Source organism: Lipophrys pholis (genome assembly GCF_963383615.2).
Source record: "Lipophrys pholis genome assembly, chromosome: 14".
In the NCBI taxonomy this organism is placed as follows: Eukaryota; Metazoa; Chordata; class Actinopteri; order Blenniiformes; family Blenniidae; genus Lipophrys; species Lipophrys pholis.
This window is the reverse complement of record NC_137633.1, coordinates 3,483,833-3,508,473: the sequence shown is the minus strand read 5'-3', so window position 1 is coordinate 3,508,473 and position 24,641 is coordinate 3,483,833. Positions and strand designations below refer to the sequence as shown.

At 44.5% G+C, this 24,641-nt stretch overlaps 2 protein-coding genes across 4 annotated transcripts in view; one reads left to right on the top strand and one right to left on the bottom strand.

Annotated features, from left to right (window-relative positions):
• Window positions 1-1,944, top strand: part of dctn1b (dynactin 1b) — a 34,360-nt gene extending 32,416 nt beyond the window's left edge. For 2 of the 3 annotated variants that reach the window (XM_080480148.1, XM_080480149.1), the window contains one exon: window positions 52-1,943. In XM_080480148.1, the coding sequence (XP_080336274.1) occupies window positions 52-189 (138 nt within the window). In that variant the 3' untranslated portion in view covers window positions 190-1,943. Of the gene's footprint in view, window positions 1-51 lie in introns of all 3 variants that reach the window. The other variant, XR_013935996.1, reaches the window with a different exon arrangement.
• Window positions 1,945-1,980: 36 nt separating this feature from the next.
• alms1 (ALMS1 centrosome and basal body associated protein) lies at window positions 1,981-14,387 on the bottom strand. Its single transcript, XM_080480147.1, has 18 exons — window positions 14,314-14,387; window positions 13,004-13,184; window positions 12,775-12,895; window positions 10,885-12,667; window positions 10,643-10,802; window positions 9,139-10,305; window positions 8,275-8,390; window positions 6,936-7,911; window positions 6,514-6,633; window positions 5,482-5,637; window positions 4,417-5,231; window positions 4,184-4,301; window positions 3,803-3,976; window positions 3,417-3,679; window positions 2,919-3,078; window positions 2,753-2,807; window positions 2,512-2,611; window positions 1,981-2,252 (listed from the first exon to the last, which is right to left on the bottom strand). The coding sequence occupies exons 1-18, from the start codon at window positions 14,326-14,328 to the stop codon at window positions 2,208-2,210; spliced, it is 6,525 nt and encodes a 2,174-aa protein (XP_080336273.1). The 5' UTR covers window positions 14,329-14,387; the 3' UTR covers window positions 1,981-2,207.
• Between the last annotated feature and the right edge of the window lie 10,254 nt (window positions 14,388-24,641).

Genomic DNA, 24,641 nt, shown 5'->3' with positions numbered 1-24,641 from the left:
CGAGTGCTGCTCTGCGACGTCCGACTGAAACCCGAGTCTGTTTGTTTCCAGGCGAAGGAGGAGAAGCAGGGCGACACGGTGCTGGTGGGCCGGGTCATGGTGCCGTGCCTCCGCGGTCAGGAGCAGGTCCACCGCCTCGTCCTGTCACAGTGTCAGCTCCAGAGAGTCCACAGTCTGCTGCGGACCTGAAGCCTCACCTGCCTGCGCCCCCGATCCTGATCCTGATCCTGGTCCCGATCCAGGTCCTACCTGCTGCACCAATGTACAACCATCTCCACTCCAGCAGAGTCCAACCAGGACGATTTACAACCTGCAGGACTTCATGTTCAGTCAGCACCACTGAGGGTTTTTACATTTGTAGCAGCCGAGATGTTTTTATTTAAATCTAAAAATTTATCAGCAACGATTTGTCGTTTTAGACGATCGATCGTCGTCATTCCTTCTCGTTAAAGATGCAGTATGAACCGATGCAACGTCTCTCTGATTTTACGTCTATCAGATCAATCCCATAATGCTTTGCACCAATTCCATTCAGATAGTGTTTACGCAGCAGGACTGTAATCAGATTACTTCGTCGTGTAACTGCAGCTGCTGTCGTACAGTTTCTCATGTTTCCTAAGTACTCAATAACACCTGCAGCACAATAGTGTTTTATCAGCGTATCAAAAAAACATCTCATTTAAAAAAAATAATGCGTACTGCACCTTTAAATATGAGGGCTTGCTGCTTAAGTAAAACGAAAGGATGAAGACAAATAGTTATGAACATCAGTGTTTTGTTTTGACAGTTATCAAGTCAATGTGGTGTTTTTAACAGCTGTCCTGCAGATTGTAGATTCCACAGCGGATGTTGAAGGAGATATTTTCACCTGCACTGCTGCATGCTGCCCAGATCCACCTGAACCCGGTACCTAGTAGCCAGTACCCGGTACCCGGTACCCGGTGTGGAAGCTGCTCGCTGGATTCTATCAGGCCCAAACTATAGACTCCGCTTCGTGTTTCTCTGAGCCAGACGTGAAAAACCATGAGCTCCTTACCGTCGCTCCATTGTCACACGCTGACCATCTCGAAGGAAAAGAAGGGTGAAGAAGAAATCCTGAATCTGTATTTTTAACGAGAGCGGGCATTTTTAAATCAAGTAGTTGTTGTTTTGTTTTTTTAAATGAAATTTTTTGCACATTGAACACACGTTCAGTGATAGAAGAAGCCAGAGGAGAACAAACACATGCACATTTGGATTTAACTTGATTTTAAAACTGAGGATTTTTACTCCTCCTGTCATTTTGGTTTCACCTCGGTAAAATAAAATGTTTGAATATGAACTTTACTGCACTTTAATCAGACGAAGCGTTATACACACACACCGGTGGAGTCTAATCCACATCCTGCAATGTTTTCATCAGATCTTTAATTCAATTTAATCTCAGTAACATGCCATGAACTCCAGAGTGATCCCAGTAAACTCGCAGACTGCGGTTGGACTCCAACGGTTTAAACTATTTAATATTTATTACTGTCCTGGTGTGAGTAAAATAAGTACTGTGAACTTTTACATGCTTGGTGTAACTGGTCAGATTAACGTCCGTCGACTGTAATCCTGTAGACTTTGTCCGAGCCTTAAACCTGTAGAGCTTCGTGGTGAAACATCAGTCGCCTGCCTCATTTTTTTTGTTTCAAAGCAAAACTGCATCTTTGCCAAAGAACCTTTTGTTTCTCTTCACATCTGCTGATTTTTATTGGATTAATCCAGGATAACTAGAGTTTATTGATTTTGAGTTCATGTCACGATAATCTTAGCATTTCTTTTATTTTTTCATTCATTTGTTACCTCGTGGTGTTTTTCTGTGAGCAGCTGATGTTCTGAACCTGCAGCGTGTCGTCGCTTCTCCTCCCGTGGCTTCCTGCTCTCACGCAAACTGATCGAATAAAGACTTTGAAAACTTCCCGTTTGCCGTCGCTGCTTTGGAATGAAACGTTCTTGAACGATCTGCAAAAATCTGGTTTATTTGAAACATTAACACACTTAAAAAGGATTGAATTTACACCGAGAGGATTTTAAAAAAGAGTCCGTGATGCTGCTACTGTTCTATGTTTAAAACACAAAACAAGGTTCAAATGTATAAAATGTGTAAAAGCGGGTGTTTGCTTAAAAAAGGTAGTTTAGTTGTTTCTGATTGTGACGGATTTTCTTCACAGTGGAGCGCCGGCTCACTGCCACGCTGATCGCCTGCCCAGCACGTGGTTCCTGATTCTCTGAAAGATACAAAACATCCGTCTTTTGACCTGAACAAACCATCTTTAGATTTGAAACGAAGCGATCAAGACGTTCTGGAGGATTCAAAGAGTTTTTACTCATCATAGGAGCCAAACTTTCAAAAAGTCGCACACCAATAACTTATTTTAGCCTCAGTTTGTGGGGAGTATTTACAGGTGCACAGTGGAGGAATTACCGCAGTATTCATCATACTTCATCAGACTGTATTTGAAGAAAAGCTGCTGCCGGTCGTTGTACCTGGTTGTAAAGTTGAGCGTTCTGTCGATACGATCGATACTCGACTTTCCGTCTCTCCTCCTCTCGTCTCCGCTGCACCTCGGGCAGAGATTGGTATATCCTGAGAGACAAATGGTTACCGGTGAAACTGATAAACTTGCTCAGTTATTCCTCCAATCAACTGTCGCATTTTGTCACATTAAGAGTTCAGTAGCTGAAGATGGAAGATGAAAAAGAAAGAAAAATGATGCGTAGAACTTACAGTTTGGATCTTTGGATCATCTCCTTCCTGGGAACGGCTCTCAGCAGCGCAGTGCCTTCATAGAGAAAAGACAGAGGACTTTATAATCCCAAGACTAATAAACTCATTCTTGAACACACGTTAATACAATCATCATCATCATCATCCTCCTCCTCCTCCTCCTCACCTGCGGGCCTCTGCAGCCTCTCTGCTCTTCCCAGCGGGTTAAACAGCTCGTCTCTGCTGAAAGCCGCCTGGAGCTTCCTCTCCTCCGCCTGCTGGGCCAGACACTTCACCCTCTGCCTGGACTGGTAGATGAAGTCGGGACGGCGGATTTCCAGCGCCTCCTGCAGGAAGAGAGGTGAAATGACGAGTGAAACTAGAGAAGGACAACGAGAGGTTCCAACCTGGCAGGATGACCGTCGTCACAGTGAGACACTCTCAAGCTTCAAGGTTCACTTTTCTGTGTTAAACGTCACAATAATTCACATGTGATGGGAAATAAACCCAAACGATCACGTCCATGATGATACATTATCCCCGCAGCGTTTGAGGAAATCGCAATTATGCAATTGAGCGAGCGAAAGAAGAAACCTGAATCATCGAACCCCTTTTATGCTGCTTGGCCATTTTTCATCTTTTCTAAGCACTGATCTGTTTTTAACTTGAGAGAAGAAACACCAGCCTGCAGAGAGATTCGCCTCCGGCCAGACGACAAGGTTTTGCTCCTTGGATTCGGCTCTTCCACCGCGTGACGCCAGAATCTGGGCTCCTCGTTTCCTTCCTCCTGCACGAGTTGGAGCGGCCGCCGCCACGGCTTCGCTCGGCTGTACGGTTGAAACCAGGAGACGCTGGGCCTCCAGGCTGCAGAGTCCTCCCCCTCCTCCGGCTGGTTCTCCTTCCTGGCTGTCGACTTCAGGCTGCTGGCGGGGATGAACCACGACACGGCTGAAACAGCAACAAGAAAACAAACCTGAGATTATATTTTTTAAAAATCTTCACACAAATGTTTTAAAAATCAGACAAATAATATAAAGTAAATTATGTAATGAAGGTAAAAACGTTCTGTACCTGCAGGAATCGGCTTCGATGGGCTCGTCCTGCTCTTCCTCTGCTTATAGAGACTGTGACCTCTGGGGGAGCTCCTCGGTCCTCCTCTTCCTCGCCTGTCGCCTGGCGGAGGAAACATGGTTCCAACATCCCTGGTGTTCTGGCAAGTCGCGTTTGGAATGATCTCAATGTCACCTGAAGAAACAAACACAAACAAAAATCTGATTTGTTTCACCTTATTATCATCGTCAAATCATCAAATAGCTGAAGGAAGAGGAGCGGAGCAGGGAACTTGGACTAAGTACTAAAAAAAGGTGTAAAATGAAGAAGCAGGAAACATTTCACAGTTCAAAGTGCACGTACTCGGTTCTATAAACGAATCAGAGGCGTAACATCACACACCTGCTTGGATGCCCTTGTTGATCATTTTAACAGTTTTCTTTGCTGCTAACATCCTGGAAGGGCCGCAGGGCGACGGGACGCTGTGAGCGCTGGTGGACGAAGTGGAATCGCCGACAAGCTGAAAAAAACATGTTTTATTAAAATTTGGATCCCAGCGAGCGATCAGTCTGTATCTTTGAATTCCTGTTCTCTCTGCTGTATTGGTTGATTGGAAAGTATAGAGATCTACATACGGATTCCTCTGTCCAGGCGGTAACTGGTGGCCTGATGCGAGAAGAACGGCTGCTCCTCTTTCTCCTGTGATCTCCTTCTTCTCGTTGCCTGTTGATGGCGCTGTACAGTTTACTGAGGCTGGAGTTGCTTTTCAGCTGCTGGACTTTGTTTTCTCCAAACACTCGGACCAGGCGAGCCGTGTCCACGGTGGACATGGAGCCGGACGAGGCGTCTGCTGTGGAGACGCGTCGACTGTCCGGGGAGCTGTGAGGGAGATCGGCGGAGACGGAGGAGCGGCTGTCGTCTGGGGGTGATGAACTTTCCTCCTCGTGATGGATCGGGGATTCGGCTCGTCTGTCTCCGTGCACGCTCCTCCTGACCTCTCGAAAGTCCTCTCTTCTTTCTCTCCTCCTCAGTGCCAGCTCTTCTCTCCTTCGACCCTTCTCCTCCCACGCTTCGGGAACATGGACAGACCTCCTGCTGTGAGTGAGGCGAGACAGTGGAGACTCTCCTTCACTGCGCTGGTGTTGCTGCTCCTCCGTCCACTGGTGGCAGAACCTCTTCCACAGCTGGTCCAGAGAACTCTGCTGCAGCAGCTCAGCGTCGGCCGCCAGCTGCTTTCGATCTCTTCCTGTGTGACGAACCGGCGACTGGACGACACCAGTGGGCTTGAATCTGTCCCGGCTCAGCCCTGCTTGTTCATCACTGAGGGACGGGATGGGACTCGTCCCCCGGTCTCTCTTCAGGGCGTCTCTGTCTCTCAGTAACGACACCTGGGTAGACGGCTTTGGACTCGGGTCTGTTGGAGAGCTCTTATCTGATGCTTCAGGAGCATCTGTTGAGGGAAAAGGAGCGTTAGGAATGATTCATATATATTTATTATTATATATTAACTAGATATATACACACGGCACACTGCAGCCTAAAGAAATGCTATTAAACTCTAAATTGGGGCAGTTTGAATCACAACTAACTACAAGGAGTATCTTTTGCTAATGAGTAATATAATACGTATCATCACTCTCTGAATCCAATAGCATTTATTCATGTTTTTCCAAAAGAAAACTCTATTGGATTCAGCTCACCTCTGTGTTTGAGGTCTTGCATTTTGAAAGTGGCCGTCTTGAGCCTCTTGCTGTAGATTCCCTCAGTGTGCCGGATGGTGACTCCTCGGTCCACCCCCGGCTCCTGCTGCCCCAGGACCTCGATGCTGAAGCGGGGAGGCACGGCGTCATCCGAGCCTGCTCACAATTCAATGGCGCTTTGTTAGCGAGTGACAGCAGGGAATAAAACGGAGCTTTCTTTGGTTAAAAAAAAAAAAAACTCTCCAGAGCGAGTGATCGAGAGGTTTTCTGCCAGTGATAAACACACTTTCATCGTCCCCCTCTTCTTCTGATTCTCCACTGGGCCCCAGCTCTGCCTTTGTCTCACTCAGCCCCTGAACATGAATAATGAATGCTCTGCCTGGTGTCTGTTACAAAGGACCAGCTGCTGCCCGAGAGGAGGGGAGAGGAGGAAGAGGAGGAGAGGAGAGGAGGGGAGAGGAGGAGAGAGGAGAGGAGAGGAGGAGAGGACCGAGGCTCAAAGGTTCAAATGACAGTTCAATCTTTCAGCTACTCTCAACTTTTTAAATTCTGACACCCTGAACATTTATTCTGAGGCTCACATAGAGAACCACTTTGTAGACGTTATTTTCACAAATCAATTTCTTAATGAAAATAAAAAATTTTAAACAATAGATAATAGATGAAAAGTCTAAAGTGACAAATCGTTGTTATACAATATGAAAGATATTTAATATTCAAATCAAAATTAGAAGCCATGACATAAATTAAATCTACAAAATATCTTGTTTCAAATTTTTTTTACTTTCTTTAAAAAAAATAAAAATAAAATAAAATAAAATAAATTTACAAGAAACACAAACCAACAGTGTGCATGCTGAGATACAACAGTCCTTCAGGTACAGGTTGACCACATTTGATCAACAGAGTGACATGACATGGTATATTAGCTATTGGCTTGTGTCACAATAAGAGAAAAGACAGAATGCAAAACAAGGCTCTTATTTTGTTGGCCTGTCACACAGTAATTCAGAAATAGTAAGACTGATGTACCTGGGTGGGAGCTCTCCATGGTGGTGTCAGACGGCTCTGCAGAGGAGCGATCAGCTTCGACCTGAGGGACGTAGAAGAGCTCCTCGCTGCCGTGAGGTTTGTACGGCAGCAGGACGGGCGCTGCGAGAGAACGAAGAATAAAATCCTCCTTTAAACAAAACAACCTTGACGGCACCACAAGCTCCAGTTAGTAACCGTGTCCAGTAGGAGGACCGTGAATCATGAAACTCCTCTTCAGGGGCCACATGCCGCCCAAATGAATGGGAATGAGTCAGAGCACTGAACTTAACCAACATTTGTTTTAGTGTAGCACGATCCCGGGTTACTTCTATTGACAGTGGAGTTGGACTGAACCATCTCTGACGTGGGGAGGGTGAGAAAAGTCTTTAGAGTTCGTAAAAAAAAACAAAAAAACAACCTACCACGGGTTTCAGCGGGAAGGCGTCTTGATGAGATTTCAGTTCTGTGCCGGGCTGTGAAGAACTCTGTGGGTGTGTCTGTTGCTTTAAGGAGAGTGGAGGTGTTGGATCTCCCTGGCGCTCGCTGCCTCGCCGGATCTCTGCTGTCACACCACTCCAGTGGACTGCTCAACCCGACACCCTCGTCTGGACTGCTGGCAGGTGGAGAAGACTGTCTGAGGGGGACAAACTCTTCATGTGGACGCCGTGAGGTAGCGGGAGGGTGACTGGAGTGGGCGGCGGCGGCGGCGGGGGTGTGATCGGGAACTTTGGGGGACAGAGTGAGGCGGACATGTGAGATGTGGTCTTTGCTGGAGGATTCGACAGACGGATTTCCTTCGTTCTGTTGCTGTGATCCGTCAAGCTGGACGGTCACTTCTAAAGGCTGCGATGGACGGGGAGCCTCTTCAAATCGAGCGCCCATGGTGTACCCTCTCCTCTGAGAAGTCGTGGAGTTTAAACTGTCTGATTCACACTCTGGCTGTTCTCTAGTTTCTGCCTGTGCTGACGCGACTCGATCCTTTTCACCCGAGTCAAGCTGCCTACCGGCTGCGACGTGTCTGTCTGTTCCTGTTGAAAGGTGCAGGAGGTGGAGGGGCTCGGGGGCGGGGCTGCGGGGAGGTGCTGGGGAAGAGGAAGGTGAGGGGGATGTGGAGCGCCTGCGGGTGGCGATGGTGATGGATGTGAGGGCCCGGGGCTTTCTGGAAGGAAGGATGACTCCTTCTCTGGCAGCGATTTCACATACTTGAGCCTCGAGGTCTGGTTGAGTGGAAGGTTGCGTCTGTGCAGTGGAGTCAGCTGGGTTTGTCCTCGGACCTTGCAGCGACCGCGTTGGCTGGGTGCTGGCATCACTAAGAGCAGCAAGCTGAACTATATTGGGCTGCTTCGATTCTCCAGCACTGGACGTTGAACTGCTCTCCACATCTGAGCTCTCTTGGCTCTGAAGGAAGGCAAAACAAATCTGTGTTAAGCTTTCTCATACAAACCTTTTTGTTTTGGTTTTTGGAGCACCGCAAACTGTACAGTACTGAAAACAGAGTTATTAACTTTTCCTTGCATCTGTTGACACACCATGCCTGCAGCACACCAGTTACCTGAAGCATGAGAGCTGTGCTGCCCAGCGAGGGGAAGCAAACGTCAAAATGAGAAACACATTTACACTTTTTAAGGTCAATCCGTAACCAAATAGACACAACCACTGATTTCCAATATTTTGGTGTAAATGTAAGTAAGCGTCTACAAATAAAGTTTGGATCATTGCAGATATCTGCAATTCAAAGCGTAAAACTGTCAAAAGAATTACCGGCATCTGGTTTTTCAAGTCCAGCTCTCTCTTGAAGAGTTCGATCCATGTTATATCTTCTTTGTTGAGCTCCAGAGGCTCACACGGCCGACCCGAGATCCTCAACTTGATCCATTCTGTATCAAAAACACATTTCAATCGAATGATAAAGCAAAGATGTACTACGGTCACCTGGATTTATTTGGATCTTAAAGCAGCACAATTGTCCCAAACAGCTCCAGCCTCTTTTTAAAGGTAGTTTCAGATCCTAAACCTGGCAGTTCCTCGATAAGAGAAAGTTCTAGAGGAAATTTTGTGTGCCTGCCTCCCACCCCGTGGTCTCTCCCTGACAACGGTCCATCTTGTTGTTATGGCAACCTTTCTCTCCTCTATGAGGTGCCTCTCCCATACATTTTGAATGGGAGATTTTTTTGCTTTTTTTTTTTTTGCTTTATTTTTTTGCTTTATTTTTTTGCGATTTCTTCAGAAACGGTTTACCTAATCGTTAACAAAAGTGGCAGCACACTATTCCCACACTTTACGCACATTTTAATGTGCTTTTTAGGTCCGTAATCTCAACTTTACGTGCCAAAAAAAAAGTCAGTGAAGTAATAATCAAATTAAACAGGCTCCCAGGATAGTAATCTTTGCACCTTGCCACTGAGTCAGGCACAAGAATTCCTGTATGTATTTGATGATACTTAGAAGTTCATGTTACACACCTGTGGACAGAAAACTGTCTCTTCTTTCTGGTGTTTTTTCTTTTTAATAATCTAGATGTCATAACTTCTCTAGGAGTTATACTTATCAGACTTATGCATGCCAGATCCTGTCAGCAATGACAAATTAGGAACAAAAGGGTAATTTCATGTTGAATCCTCTCACCTCTGGCTTTGTGTTCCTCATGGTCTGTGGTGCTCTGTTTACTGGACATCATGGTGGACGGAGATTCACGCTGCAGTAGCTTTGCCACTCGGACTGCCAGTGAGCTCTCGCTGCTCTCGTCACTCATCCCGTAATGATCAGCGCCCTCGAGGACGGGCGAGGAAGAGCTGCTCTGAGCTGGACTTGGTGGCGTCGCCTCTTCTACCTCTGCCACCTCGGCGGTGTCTGCAGGAGGCGAGGTGGGCTGTTGCACACTCACGTCTGGTGGAGGCTTGATGACCAGCGGCTGTGGCGGAGCGTTGTCGGGAGGCGCAGCGCTGCAGCCCTCAGGCTCTGTGCGCCTGAATGATTTGGAGAGGACACTGGTACCTGCATCAGCACTGGCAGCGCAGTCCTGTGGCGTTTTGTGTACAGCGATGGCGGGTGCTGTAACTGGAGTTTGTGTGGATGTATAATCAAGCTGCCATGAGGAGGACGTTCTGTCCTCACCAACAGAAAGTAGCCTCAGTTTGTCAGATGAAAGCAACGATTCTGACGAGGACCTGGTCCACTGCAGGGAGGAAGGGGTTCTGGGGTCTCCTGACGTGAAAGCGGAGGAGAATGAACAGTCCTGAAGTCTGCTGCTTTTATTCTTATGAGATAAAGTTGAGCCTTCATCTGGAAGAAGCTGGTGTGCTGTAGGAGGTGCCGAGGAAGACGCAGATGAACCAGTAGACCTCATGTTCTCTGCGTGAGAGAGGAGTTCACGGATCTCCGAGCAGGCCTTGGTGCTGACAAAAGAATATTCTGCGGCTTCGTCTGTGCTGCGGCTCGTTTGTAAAAGTGACTCTAAGTTTGTTTCCCCACAGCTCACCTTGATACCTACAGAGAAAGGAGCGTCTACCCTTTCTCCCGGGAGATGAACAGTCTGGCTGCTCTGCGCCTGCTGGCCGGGTCGCCGGAGAGACAAACAAGAATCTTTATCGGGCTTTGAGCCGGGCCTTGAGCCGGGCGTAAGCCTGCGATCACTGTGGAGAGCGTCGGTCTCTGGTGGGGGAGACGCCCGTCTGGCCTGCTCTGGCAGAGATACAGCTGCACCAAGACTGTCCATGCTGAGCGGAATCGATACGCTCGAGTCAACTGAATGAATGCTGGTCCGAGAAAACTCTCCTTTTTGGGGACTGCCAACTAAAAAGAAAAGAAAAAAAGATTTACATTACGTATTTTAACCAGTCATTCGTTACAGATAAATGACAGATGTTCATTTAATTGTAATTAAATGCATCAATACATGTAAAAAAAAATTTTTTTAATTCTATGTTTTAATTTTGAAAAATAAGTAAATAAACACACAATAATGTAATTATAAAATATCCTGACACTTTTGCCCTCTGTAGGATTTCATATATTTCTATTTGAAAGTTAGAACGGGATAAAATGGTTTAAATAGTTTTTACTGGGCCCAGAGAAATGTGTACTGTGAAGCTCTATAGGTCAGTTATTGGTTTATTTATTATTTATTTACCTTCAGAGGCCTGAATGCTCCGTGCTGGTGTTCCAGTTGATCCTTTAAGTGTGCAGAGATCAGTGGGAGAGAATTCAGCCTCTCTTATTGGTCCTCGAAGTGCAAATGGATTTAATATTGCTGAGGGGGACTGGTCAATACCCAGGTTATGGAGGTACAACTGCAATGAAAAGAAACGCACAGCGTGAGGTCAGTGATTTTAATGGCGACTGAAAAAGAAGGATTTTCAGTTTTTGACTCACCGGAATACGTTCGTCAATGTTGAGCTCTCGAGGCTTGGGAAGCAGTGGGGGTGTTGATCGTTTTGAATTCCAGTAGGGGGCATAGTTATCAATCTCTAGGCTGACGACAGAAGAAGCCCCGATAGAAGTGTGTTTTTTGACACCACTGTAACTACCTTGAGAACTTGAGAGGGTCCAATCTTGATCAAGCGACACATCGCTGAAGTGACCGAGGCTCGAGAGAGTCGAGGGTCGAAGGAAGCTCCCAGTGGAATCATGACCAGCGTTCTCTTCAGTGCGTCTCTTCTGCTGTTCCGTCTGCTGCTCTTCGTTGGCCGACTTGACCGTGTTAAGAGATGACTGGGACTGCGACCTGCCGAACGGTGAGCTTGAGGGCGGTGCTGCAGACGCAGAGGTCGTGTCTTTCTCACTGGGAGCGCTGCCCACAGTCTCACCTCGTCTTGGAGAAGACGAGCCAGAGGGCGCTGTGGAGGAGCTCTGTGGCACACTCTGGGTAGGCGCACTTGTTGAAAAGGGTTGTTGTAAACTCTTTGCCTGCTGACTAAGGATACGATTCAGACTGTCAGATACGGCATCGTAAGCTTTCTTTTTAGGAGAGATGCCAGAAAAGCCCTGCAGGGCCAGACTGTCAAACAGTGACGTCTTGGCTGAACTCTGATTGGCCCGCCAGGCATCTACTTTCTCCATGTAGTTGAGACTCGGGAGGGACTGGACTTCTGCAGCGCTCGCGGTCTTTTGTTGATGATTTGAAGTGTCTGGGTGACGGGGTTCAGAGGAGGGAACAACTGGCTGTCGACAAATACCTAAGCTTGACTGGTATGAGTTATCTTTACTGGACTCTATGGCTGAAAGTTTCCCAATTTTAGTCTTGACACTGGATTTTGGTGGCGCCTTGAAAATCCCTGGAGTGGACTGAGAGTGTGGAAGAAAACCCAGATAGGATCCATCGATTCCAGTCTGGTTTCCTGAGGACCAGAGGTCGTGCTCTCTCGGAATCCTTCCAACACCTGCTGAAAATTGCCCGTTAGACGGCAATCCACCCACATTTATTTGAACCCCAGGTGTCTTGTCGTTAGTCGATTCATTGAGACTCGGTGTAACAGCCTGAAAAGGTGCTTTAGAAGCGTTTTGAGATTTAGCTTTAGAGCGATTGCATTGCTCCACTTCGGAGAGAAGCTCTCTATGTAATATTTCACTGTGCTCGTCAGGCTGCGTGCCGCGGGAGCCTGTGGTGATGTTACACACCTCAGATGACAGAGCTTCAGATTGTCCAGGGTTTGAAACTCTGTCTGATTGTTGTGTTTGCTGCGGTGGAGAACAAGCTTTACCTGAAGGACCTTCTCTTTTAACGCTTTTATATTCCTCTGTGAAAGATGCTCTGCTCTTGATAGACATCACGGAGACAGAAGAAACTGCACTACAGGTGCTACTTTGCAGACCAATATCTTTCGGTAGGATGTCCAGAAGACGCTTTGCAGAAACATCCTTGCTCAGAAAGAAAGTGTCATCTTTTGCGGCCTCCAACCGGATGTCTTGACAAGCCTCTGGGTTCGCCTCACTGCGACCTGCATTATCTTTTGAGGATATCGCTGGAGTAAGACTTTTCTCGCCCCGTTTGCTTTGGTCTCCAGGTGAAGAACTGTGCTGAGAGAGAGAGCAGCTGCTGGCACCTTCTTCAGTGAGGAGGGTCGCCTGGGCCAGAGGGTGCTGGGACAAGGACTCCTGCTCAGAGGCTTGAGTGGTGTGAAATCTCTCTGTTGCCATGGAAACATCCGGATATGGCCTTGAAAGAGTAAAACACACAATCATCCAACCAATATTTACAAGCTTCTTACAGTTCAGATGTTTCAAAAGAAGTTGAGACAGCAAATGTTTTACCACGTTCCTTACCTTAAAGGGGCAAACTCTGTGTCGGTGTGTTGGAAAAACGAAAGCTCAGTGACAGTGTGTTCAGGTCTGGAGTTTACAGGCAACAAGGAAAGCGCTGGAGACAGGTTGCTGTCCTGAAAAGCTGATGGTACAAAAAAAGTTGCACATTATTGACATGAACAGAAGTCAGGAATATATCAAACTCAATGTGTCCAAACCATTAGTGTCCTCAAACTAAAATGAATCATACCAAGATGCAAATACTGCCCCCCGTGCTGACCAAGCTCGCTGCTGTCTGTTTCGAGCCCGGGCTGCATTTGGTCCCGGGTGCCATCGCGATGACTTTGGGATCTCAGCGGGTTTATCAGTGTTTCTCCAACAGAGTGGCTCACATCAGCATCTGCAGGCAACTGGGGAGACGTCATCACCCCCTATGCAAGGAGGCAAACACCAAAGTGACTCTCTCACTCCTATTATCCAGACCAGGGAGGGTCAACTTTGACCAGTGTGAGTAACACAAGAAATTTCTCCCACCAACAGACAGAAAAACAGAGTAGTTGTGAAAGAGCACCTCAACCAGGGTGTTGAAAAATTGTGCCTTTTAATGAGAAAGAGTAACAGTATGCCTGCATATCAATTTAAAGTTTGAACATAACACAGTGAGTCAACAGAGTCTTTAAATTACTCTTTGTTTCAATGAAAAATGTTACCTGATATCCATTGGTTAGTATCATTGATGCACCTAGTAAGAGAGTTGTATGTCACTTGGATGATTGGGTGAGAGAGACATGTATAGGTGGAAGCGATGGGCATAGTCGAGGTGGTTTTGTATGTTATGAGTGAGTAGCATTAAACTGTGTTCTAGGTTGAGGCATGACCACATAAAAAAGGACATGACAGAGAAGGTGGCATTGATTTTAATAGTTTAGTTTGCAATTAATGATTAGTATGAGTTAATCCGCACATGTTAACGTTCAGTGTCAAGATGCTTACAGCAAATGTGTGACATTAAGTTATATACAGGCAATAAAAGCTATTTCATCAATGCGTTCTGGAGAGTAAAAGACAATGCAAGAGTGCAAACATTATTGTGCAGCATCTGGTTAACGATGGTTGTCATGTTTATCGAGAAATCAGGCCGTTTTCTACAATTCTGAGAGTTGTTTGGACTCAGGAGCTCAGTTTGTTGTCAAAGTGAGACACAGCCGATTCACTGTCAAGCATAAATACTGTGTGCAACAAGTCAACTTGGTGAGAGATGGTGTTTATATGCATTTCACTTGGTAAGTTATAACCGAGTTTATCCCAGTCTAACAGCAGTATAACTACTGAAGACACAGCCTGTGAGGAGGATCGTATTTTAAATGGAGTCACGAGAAGCTTTAACTTCAAAACCTGGCAAAGCGGTTAGCAGTTAGCCAGTTAGCTCCCGACGTATTTTTTCGGCGAATCCTCCTTTGACCAGATTATCTAGTTTGATGCGAACTGTGTGAAACTGTCCGAGGTGCAACGGAAGGCATTTTGTAATATCTGGGGATAGGTTAAAGTGGCAAAACTTACCTCTGGGGGCTCCATGACGCTTTTATTGACAGTCCGTTGCAGAGCGCGCCCGCTCCGCCCGCCGCGTATCCACGGAGCGTTGCTAGGAAATTAAACATAATCTCGCGAGACTTCTTTTTTTTTTTTTTTTTTTTTTAAAGAGGAACTTTATCTGACTGTAACTCTTCATACGTCCAAGTTTCGACATTGATTTTCAACAAAAAATCAATCAATGATATTCGACTTTTTTTGAGGCCACGAAGGTTTTTTTTTTTTCTTTTTAGCCTCCGAATTTTTTCTTTTCTTCAGTGGCCCTAATACTCTTCCGTAGAATTTTGACCTTTTTTTCTCTCTGAAAAATAAAAAAATCGCGACTTTGATTTCAGACTTTTTTTCTGAAGCGCATGAGGGTTTTTTTTTATTTTATTTTTTTTTACATACGTCGGATTTTTTTTTCTTCAGTGGCCCCAATACTATTCCAAACTAATAATCTTCCTTATTCTTGAACAACAATTTATTTTGTCACCTATAAAAACACTATTGATTCTCTGTTCTTTCGCTTACGGCCATACCACCCTGAACACGCCCGATCTCGTCTGATCTCGGAAGCTAAGCAGGGTCGGGCCTGGTTAGTACTTGGATGGGAGACCGCCTGGGAATACCCGGTGCTGTAAGCTTTTCCTCCCCTCACTAGAGGGCGATCTTCTCATTTATTTTCAGCTCATCTTTTCATAAACACACCAACTAACAACTGGCCACAATCTCTCCTGCTCAACTACTGACAAACAGCAAAATTTAACCACTCTATGAGTCAGTCACTCAAATACTTCAAATATAACATTTCAAGCCCTACGAAGCATATGGCATTCACATGAAAAGATATAAACTCTGTTTTTCTGAACTAATGACATGATTATCTTATAATTCTGAGAAAAAAATGTATTACAAAAAAAATTGGCTCTATTTGTCTGAATTTTAGAGATAATGTTTTCTGAAAAAAAGAAATAAAATGGCTCTGTTTTTCTGCATTGATTGGACAGTGGTGTGTGTTATTCCAAGTAGAAGCTCCACTAGATCGTTGTAGGAAACAGGCATGCCACAGCTCTCAAGTTTAATTCAGTTTTATTTGCATTTGGTTTGAGACATTGGGAGATACTCTTGTGTTTAAGTATTGTTGATGGTATTGTTATCAGTTGTCAACTTTGCCACAAAGAGTTTGGGCCTGGATTCTGATACAAACCTCTCTGATTCCAATGCCTAAATAAGATTAAAATAATAAAATAATAAAATGAAAATTAAAAAAGTTTATTACAAAACGTGTCATGCAAGACTTCTTTTCATAGTTTAAAAATTATATTCGTGGCAAGAAAATCATGAGAGGATCCAGCACAGACATCTACACCAGCAGATACAGGAAGAGGACAAGCTGCATCCTGAAGGACTGTACTCACGCTCACACTCTCACTCTTTGCCTCAGACAGGAGGATGCGGGAGCATCAAGAGCAGGACCACCAGGCGGAGGAACAGCTTCTTTCGAGAAGCTGTTAGTCTGTTTTTTAACATCTTCTTTCAAAATGTATAAATTGATATCAAAATGAGCATAACAATTCTTTTTTCCTGAGATGAATTTGAAAATTAATGTATCAGTGACTGAATAATTAAAAACATTCATGCCAGACAAAACTTCTGAGGAAGAGGAGTGATTATTTAATACATAAATAAATGTGATAAATGAACAACACATAAGTTTTGTCCATCCATCTTCCATGCTGCATCACACACTTCACACATACAGATTGTTTAGAGTCACCAATTAAGTTTATTGAGAAGCAACAGAATAACCAGAACATAAATAGAGATAAAGACAGTTAAACATTCCCCTGATCCAATACATGGAGTTTAAGTCAAGCTAAAACTCGACCACCAGACTCCACTGTGTTTTCATGTACAAATATGAAATAAACTTGAACAATAGATTAATTTAAGTATCTCAGTCATAGGAGGGACCTGAGAAATCCAAAGACTTATCATGAGGGAGCCAGTTTTTGTATTTTTTTAGAATCGGTAGGGTGTAAAGGTAAAAGACTAAAGGTCGTCTGAAGAAGACGCCTTTGAATCCTCCTTCAACCAGATTATCTTCGATGCAAACTACATGGAACTGTGTCACTCTCTGGGTCTGTCCTCAACCAACGATAAAACAATAAATATTCATATTAATAACATCAATACTTTAAATTCAATTCAATTCAATTCAATTCAACATTATTTATATAGCACCAAACAACACAGTCATTTCTAGGTGCTTTTAACAGAGAAAGGAGAAAAACCCAACAAATCCACATGAGCAAGCAGATTTATTTGCGACTGTGGAAAGGAAAAACTCCCTCTAACAGGAAGAAACCTTTGCAGAAACCAGACTCAGAGGTGGCAGCTTTCTGCTGGAAGGCTGGGTGAAGGGATAGAGGAGAGGAAAGGATAGAATAGAGAGATAGATTGGGGGGTTACAAACCTTGGAAACACACCCTGGTTCGGGTAGGGGAGGGAGAGAGAGAGAGAGGGAGAGAGAGAGGCGGGGGATTTGAAGCAGCCCTAACTCTAGCTTTAGTAAATAGAAAAGTCTTAAGTCTAGCCTTGAATGTAGAGACTGAAATATGATCGGTACCAATTTAGTGCTGTACCTTTAAGCCCGATGATGTGTTCTAGCCTATGTAATAGGATGTTATGATCAATAGTATCAATGCAGCACTGAGATCTAACAGGACCAGAACAGAGACCAGTCCTTTGTCTAAGGCTATGAGAAGCTTATTAGTAACTTTGACCAGAGCTGTCTCTGTGCTATGATGAGCTCCAAAACCTGACTGGAAAGACTCAAATAAGTAATTTTTGCTTATTATTGATGTAGTAATCATAGCGAAAATATCTTTAAACAGTTTGACTTTCTGTCAGCCTGGCTATAGTACTGAAGAGAAATCTAGGATTGTTCTTGTTTTCTTCTATTAAGGAGGAATAGTAGGCATTTTGGGGTTTTGTGAAGGGATTTGCAAAGGGGTTTCACAAACTATTTCTCCAGGCTGTTCCAAATATCCATCCATCCATCTATTTTCTTCCTCTTATCCGGGGCCGGGTCCCGGGGACAGCAGTCTAAGCAAAGATGCCCAGACTTCCCTTGCCCCAGACAGTTCCTCCAGCTCTTCCGGTGGGACCCCAAGTGTTCCCAGGCCAGGCGAGAGACATAGTCCCTCCAGCGTGTCCTAGGTCTGCCCCGAGGCCTCCTACCGGAGGGACATGCCCGGAAAACCTCCCTAGGGAGGTGTCCGGGGGGCATCTGTTCCAGATGCCCAAGCCACCTCAGCTGGCTCCTGTCGATGTGGAGGAGCAGCGGCTCTACTCTGAGCTCCTCCCTGGAGACTGAGCTCCTCACCCTATCTCTAAGGGAGCACCCAGCCACCCTACGAAGGAAACTCATTTCAGACGCTTGTATCCAGGATCTCGTTCTTTCGGTCATGACCCAAAGCTCATGATCATAGGTGAGGGTAGGAACGAAGATCGACCGTTTAATCGAGAGCCTCGCCTATTGGCTTAGCTCCTTCTTCACCATGATGGACCGATACAGTGACCGCATAACTGCAGACGCTGCACCGATCCGCCTGTCGATCTCACGTTCCATCTTCCCCCCACTCGTGAACAAGACCCCGAGATACTTGAACTCCTCCATTCGGGACAAGGGCTCTCAACTGACCTGAAGGGGGCAAGCCACCTTTTTCCAGTCGAGAACCATGGCCTCGGATTTAGAGGTGCTGATCCTCATCCCAGTTGCATCACACTCGGCTGCGAATCGTGCCAGTGCACGCTGAAGGTCCAGGTTTGATGAAGCCACTAGGACCACATTGTCTGCAAAAAGCAGAGACGAGATCCTGTGGTCCCCAAACCGGACTCCCTCTGGTCCCTGGCTGTGCCTAGAAATTCTGTCCATAAAAGTTATGAACAGAACCGGTGACAAAGGACAGCCCTGCCGGAGGCCAACGTGCACTGGTAACAGGTCCGACTTACTGCCGGCAATGTGAACCAAACTCCTACTCAGGGCGTACAGGGACCGGACAGCCCTTAGCAAAGGGCACTGGACTCCATACTCCCAGAGCACCCTCCACAGGACATCCCGAGGGACACGGTCGAACGCCTTCTCCAGGTCTACAAAACACATGTGGACTGATTGGGCGAACTCCCATGAGCCCTCGAGCACCTGGTGGAGAGTATAGAGCTGGTCCAGTGTTCCGCGACCTGGACGAAAACCGCATTGTAATGTGTACTAATGTTCCAAATACTTCTGAGTTAAGTCCCATTTCTTCTCTGATTTTCGTGCTGACTTCTTTAAAGTTCGCAAATTATCATCTATCATCTATCTATCACTATCCTCTAAGTTGTTGTTTTTGCTTTTGCTACTTCATTGTGTTTGTTTGCTATAATGAAACCATCAAGCCAAAACAGTCATGTGTCACCTGACACTTGAAAGGCTGGATCAATTGGTATTTAAGGTTGCAAGGCAACCGTACCTGTTTTTGCTTGATGGTTTTCATTATAGCAAACAATGAAGTATTGATGTTATTAATATGAATATTGTTGATATTTACTGACGTCATCAGCTTTAACACAGTGAAACTTTCATGGAATGTGACTCTGAAAAATAAAACTGTAAATGCAATTGAAATAAACTAACTATCTACGACAAAATAACCGGCTGAAGATGTTTCTCTTCTTTTGTGGTAACGCCCGTGAGCCCGTCAAACAGGAGACGACATGCTTTGTTACCACAGGTTTCTTCAAAGTCATAGCATTAATGACACTGTCTAAACTTCCTAACTCATCACAGAGAACGTTCAGAATGCCCTTGACAAAATTCTCAACATCCTTGGACTCGATGATAATGCCAGCAGTCATGACCTCTGGCCATATTTCTCCATATAGCCAATTCTGTATGGACTCTTGCACGTCTGCAAACTGTTGTGAAGATAAGCCTGCCTTCATGAATGTTCGATTCACTAGAGCATTAACGGTTAATAGGATCCGTGCTCTCATTCCACCAGGCGCTGTTTCCTGTGGCAAAGGTTCAACACAGGTCTCCGCCACTACCTTGGGAGGCACTGCTATTGGAGCCTCTACCGCTCTAAATGGAAAAGCCTGTAAAACCCGTTGGGTGTGACGCTTATTCTGGACACCAAACCACCATCTCATTAGTGCCAGAAAGTTTAGAATCTTGTCATCAATAACAGCATCTACTCTCGCACGTGTAGGGCCTTTCCTTCTCTGGACCGGCTTCCCCACACTATCTGAAATTATCTCTCTTAATGCATCAACGAATACAATGTTCTTGCCTTGTGAAACATCTTTCAGTCTCTTAAAGTCATTGGCATCATATCTGCAAATTTCTGTTTCAATTAGAGTGTCTACACGTTCAGTAATCTCCTTCATCGTCTGGTTGCGTTTGTTGGTGCGGTATTTGGCCCTGAGCTGGGTAACAATGCGAAGAATTAAAGTCCTTGCATACTGCCTTCCAAAGAAAGCCCTAATCTTGCGTCTAATTTCCTGCATTGACACTCTGCGCTTCGCCGTCAATTTGCGACCCTTCATTTGACCAGTCAGGTCTGTGACAATGTCACGTACAACTGCCTCCGTCTCCGCTCCCATGACAGTTGCTATTGGTTCTCTGTGAACTTCTGCAATGTCCTCCAACATGGGCATTGCAAACTCATTGACAGCCTTGGTCATGACATTGTGCACAGCCTTAGCTATATCCTGTCTCCCACTGACATCCAGCTTTACGTAAATCACATCAGAGGTATCAGTCTCTGATAATGAGGAGTATGAGACCGAAATAGTTTCCCATGAGCTATCATCATCATCTGTCTCTATTGTGACTTCAAAAGAACTCACAGGTGACTCATCTGTGAAGCGCTCGTTATCTGAATCTGTCAGCCTGATACTTATTGTCTCTACAGGAGTTTCAGAATTTTCTCTCTGCGTCTGCCGCCTCAATCTACCCACACATCCTATCTTATCAATCAAAACTTTTAGCATTTTTGCTGCATGCTTGATCATTCTACTTAGACCTTTTGGGGGAGAAGTGTCCTGAGCAGATGGCGCCCTACCAGAGAGCTTGGAATTAACAACCCGAGTTGCTTCGTCATCAATAAGGTCCTTCAGGTGAGCTGAATTGTCACTGGAAACCTTGTCAACACCCAGCACCTCCTCAAAAGCTTCAGGGATCGAGTCGCCGGTAATATCTGAAACAGTCTGTTTTTCCACCAAAGTGTCCATGCCACTAAATATACATAAAATAAATGTGGACACCTTTGTAATGATGTCCACAAGTAGTTCTGCCAGTATTGTTGTTGTGGCGAAATCTGGGCTACTATCGCGCAGCGATTTCCATCTTTCGTCAGTCATCCTTTCAACAAAGGACCTGATCAACGGACGAATAACGTCCACAATTTCTTCCTTATTCATCTTGGTTTTTGACAGGAGACTATCTGAAATTATTGAGTTTCTGTCTGTAAAAGTGCCTCGTATTGGGTCCAATGTAAGTAAAGTTAAACTGAACTTATTTCTCTGCTCAACAATAGTTAACTTTCCACTTCAACTCTTAACAGCAGTGTTTGAATTGTGCTCTGTAAATAAATTTTCCTTGCTTAAAGGACCCTCTTCAAGTCAAATTCCTTTGAAGTTGATGACATCACAGCAGACATCACGTGCCACTTAAAAGGCTGGATGATTGGAAACTTTTCCTTTGTGATGTCACATGTCACATGTCACATGCCACTTGAAAGGCTGGTCCAATTGGTATTTAAGGTTGCTAGGCAACTGTACCTGTTTTGGCTTGGTGGTTTTCATTATAGCACACAATTAAGTATTGATGTCATTAATATTAATACTTATTGTCAATATTTACTTTGATGTCATCAGCTTTAACACATTGAAACTTTCATTGAATGTGACTCTGAAAAAAAAAAACCACCTATCTGTTGCTAGGCAACGGTACCTGCTTTGTGTTGTGTTGTTCATGAGACGCACTTACAATATCTCAAATAATAAAGAACAATTTAAAACAGATAAACTGAATGAAGTGTTATTACATACATGTGCATGTGTATATAGGAATATATTCAGCTTGTATTTATCCGTATTATTTCATATAATGCCTTATATTTAATCAGACACTGTACACAAATACAAGAACCCAACAATTAATCACAGGTTTGTTAATGGCTGCCCTCATGGTTTATGTCAACAATTAATCCCCTGGTCGGGTTAACTGATGATTTTGAATGAGAAGAACTTGCCTGAAGATAGAAGGGACAGTAACTCATGAAAACCATGTAACATTATGCTTTTTATTAGGAGTGATGTCACTCAAACCATGCAGAGACTCTGCAGGTGCTCAAAAAAAGAAAAGAAAAAGGCAGCATTCTACCGGGGCGTATCACAGCGTATTGGCCACTTTATCATATATAACAGAAGTAGTAGACATGGAAATTGAAAGTGTTTTTAATTCAAGAAAATACATAAAGCAAACCACTTTCAGCAGATATTCTAAGCAAACTGTTTTTATTCAACAAGGATTGAGAGCTGCTCATTTGATTGGGTTTTTCATGGCTACAAATGTGACTGCTGCTTGGCTGAGGACGGGATTGGGGAAAGATTGTAAATACAAACATTGAGCCTGTTGGACAAACACACGAGTTGAAAATGACTGACTAAAACCAAACCATCATCTTATTCAAGTTTCGATTACAGAGGCAGGATCATCAGAATTTTTATATTCCAAACTTCTCCCTGAGAACTCAATCTAACTTTGCACTGGTCGAGCCTGTCACCGAGGTCACGTGACGACACGGTCAAAATACGTTACACTATTTATTTTTTATAGTGTTTATTACATATGAGGAGCAAAGAAGAGAACATAAATTAATTATTAATTTAGAAAACAACTTGACAGAAAGGGCACTTGCATATGCCTGGTTCTATGTATAAAGGCTTGGAATCCCATGATTGTGGCGGGTTATTAGTTAGTGTGGTTGTGAAAAGATGAGTTGAAAAGAAGTGAGAAGAGCGCCCTCTGGTGAGAGAAGGAAAAGCTTACAGCACCTGGTATTCCCAGGCAGTCTCCCATCAAATCACTAACCTTCTTATCTTCTGAGAACAAAACAAAATCAGGTGTGTTCGAGGTGGAATGAAGAGAAGTGAGGAGAAGAAATCGTCTTTTTATTGGTCTAAATACATTGACCAAATGTTTTTATATTTATTCATTTATTGTAGCATTTGCTGCCAATCAGGCACTTCTCAATTCAGACTGGAATAAAGGAGCTGGTCGCTTTGGCTCTGGTGAGCTTTGTCCTGCTTGTTGAAGGAAAAAGCATAAAGAGTTCTGTGAGCGAGGGTCTCCCAGGTTTTGTTCCTGGAGAAAAACCAGAGTGGGTCCTTCTCTGAACGATGACAGATCCGATGCTGGGTGCCGGCCTCTGGTTGTAGTGGAGCTCTGACCCTCTTGCTAGGGTTGGGGGAGGATTTGAGGCCTTCCTGGGCTTCAGGCCGTGAGCAGGCCGAGCTCACAGGCCGAGCTCACAGGCTGTGCTGCTGGGAGCAGCCTGCTTCCTGCAAAGTCCACAGGGCAAGGAGGGCATGATGAATACTCCCAAGGCTTTTTGCTAAGGTCTGGGACATTCAAAGGTGTCCGGAAGCTGTTATACTGAATTATTGGAGATAAATCTGAAATTAAATACATCAATAACTGAATAATTAAAAACCTTCATTCCATATAAAATGTCTGATGAATAGGAGTGCAACCAGGACTCAACAAAATAACCAGAACATGGGAATGAAGACAGTTAAATATTCCATGATCAAATACTTGGATTTTGATCCAAACCCAAACTCAACCAACTTTTAACAGACTCCACTGGGTTTTCGTGTACAAATATGAAATAAACTTTAAAGGTGGAGGAGTTTAGGTACCTCAAGTTTGAGAGAGATAAGACATGAGAAGAGAGGCTCTATGTCAACGGCCAGCTGTTCCGAGACCCCGCTGTCACTCCCTGGCTCTACTGATGGTCCTCACAAGCTGAGTATGACCACTCTAACACACACACATCACAGGTTTACTCAGGTCCAGGTAAGAGTTTAACTGTAACATCAGTAAACATCATGAACAACGTATATTAAAGCGAAGCTAATTAGTATTACATCATTAATGTACACGATGTTTGCTATATTGCGGTAGTAATAATTATTATGGACTTGCACTGTCAGCACTGGGATATTAAAAAAAAAAAAAAAAAAAAAAAAAAAAAGCACTGGGATATAATTTAAAAAAAAAAAAAAAAAAAAAAAAAAAGCACTCGTTACGTCACCGCTAAATGTCACCTATGGGTTTGAATTGGTTCTTTTTCTGTTTTTGGTTTCTCACTTTTCTTTTCTATTTCCACCCCCCCTCCCTTGTTTTGATAACAATACACTTCCACTGTTTTCACCACATTAAAACCTCAACATCACAATCCAACTGTCACCATATCACACACTCATATACTGACAGACACACACTACTACGTTTGAATAGCCAGTCAGACTTAGGGATCCTAAGTACACACGCACAGATATATGCATCCACACACACTCACACACACACACACATGCAGACAGACACATACAAAGATGCACGCATGCACACACGCACACAAACGCATGCACCTAATCAAACACACATGCGGACACATATACACGCACACACTCACGCATGCACACACACACACACACACAAACACACCCGTACACGCACGCGGACACACAGACACACACACACCCACATATACAGCATTAGAGAACCCACCTAGAAGATGAGTGTAGCTAGAAACACGCTCAGGTTTGTCACCTGGAATGTACGAGGAATGGGCACGCAAATAAAAAGACAAAAAGTTTTTGAACACTTAAACAAACTACAGGCAGACATTGTCTTGTTACAAGAGACACACACACCTACAACAGGACATCACAAATTGATATCACCACAATTCCCTCACACATACTCAGCTTGTTTTAACTCCAAGCAGAGAGGCGTAGCTATATTAATCAACAATAAAATACAATTCTCGTGTAAAGACACAATCACAGATCCAGAGGGAAGATTTATAATTATTCACATCTCTCTTCAGAACATAGAGATGTGTATCGCAAACATCTATGGCCCAAATGTTGATGACCCCTCCTTCTATCATAATTTCTTCACCACCCTCTCAACACACTCTGACAAAACACTGATAGTGGGAGGAGACCTCAACATCGCCTTCAATCAACAAGTAGAC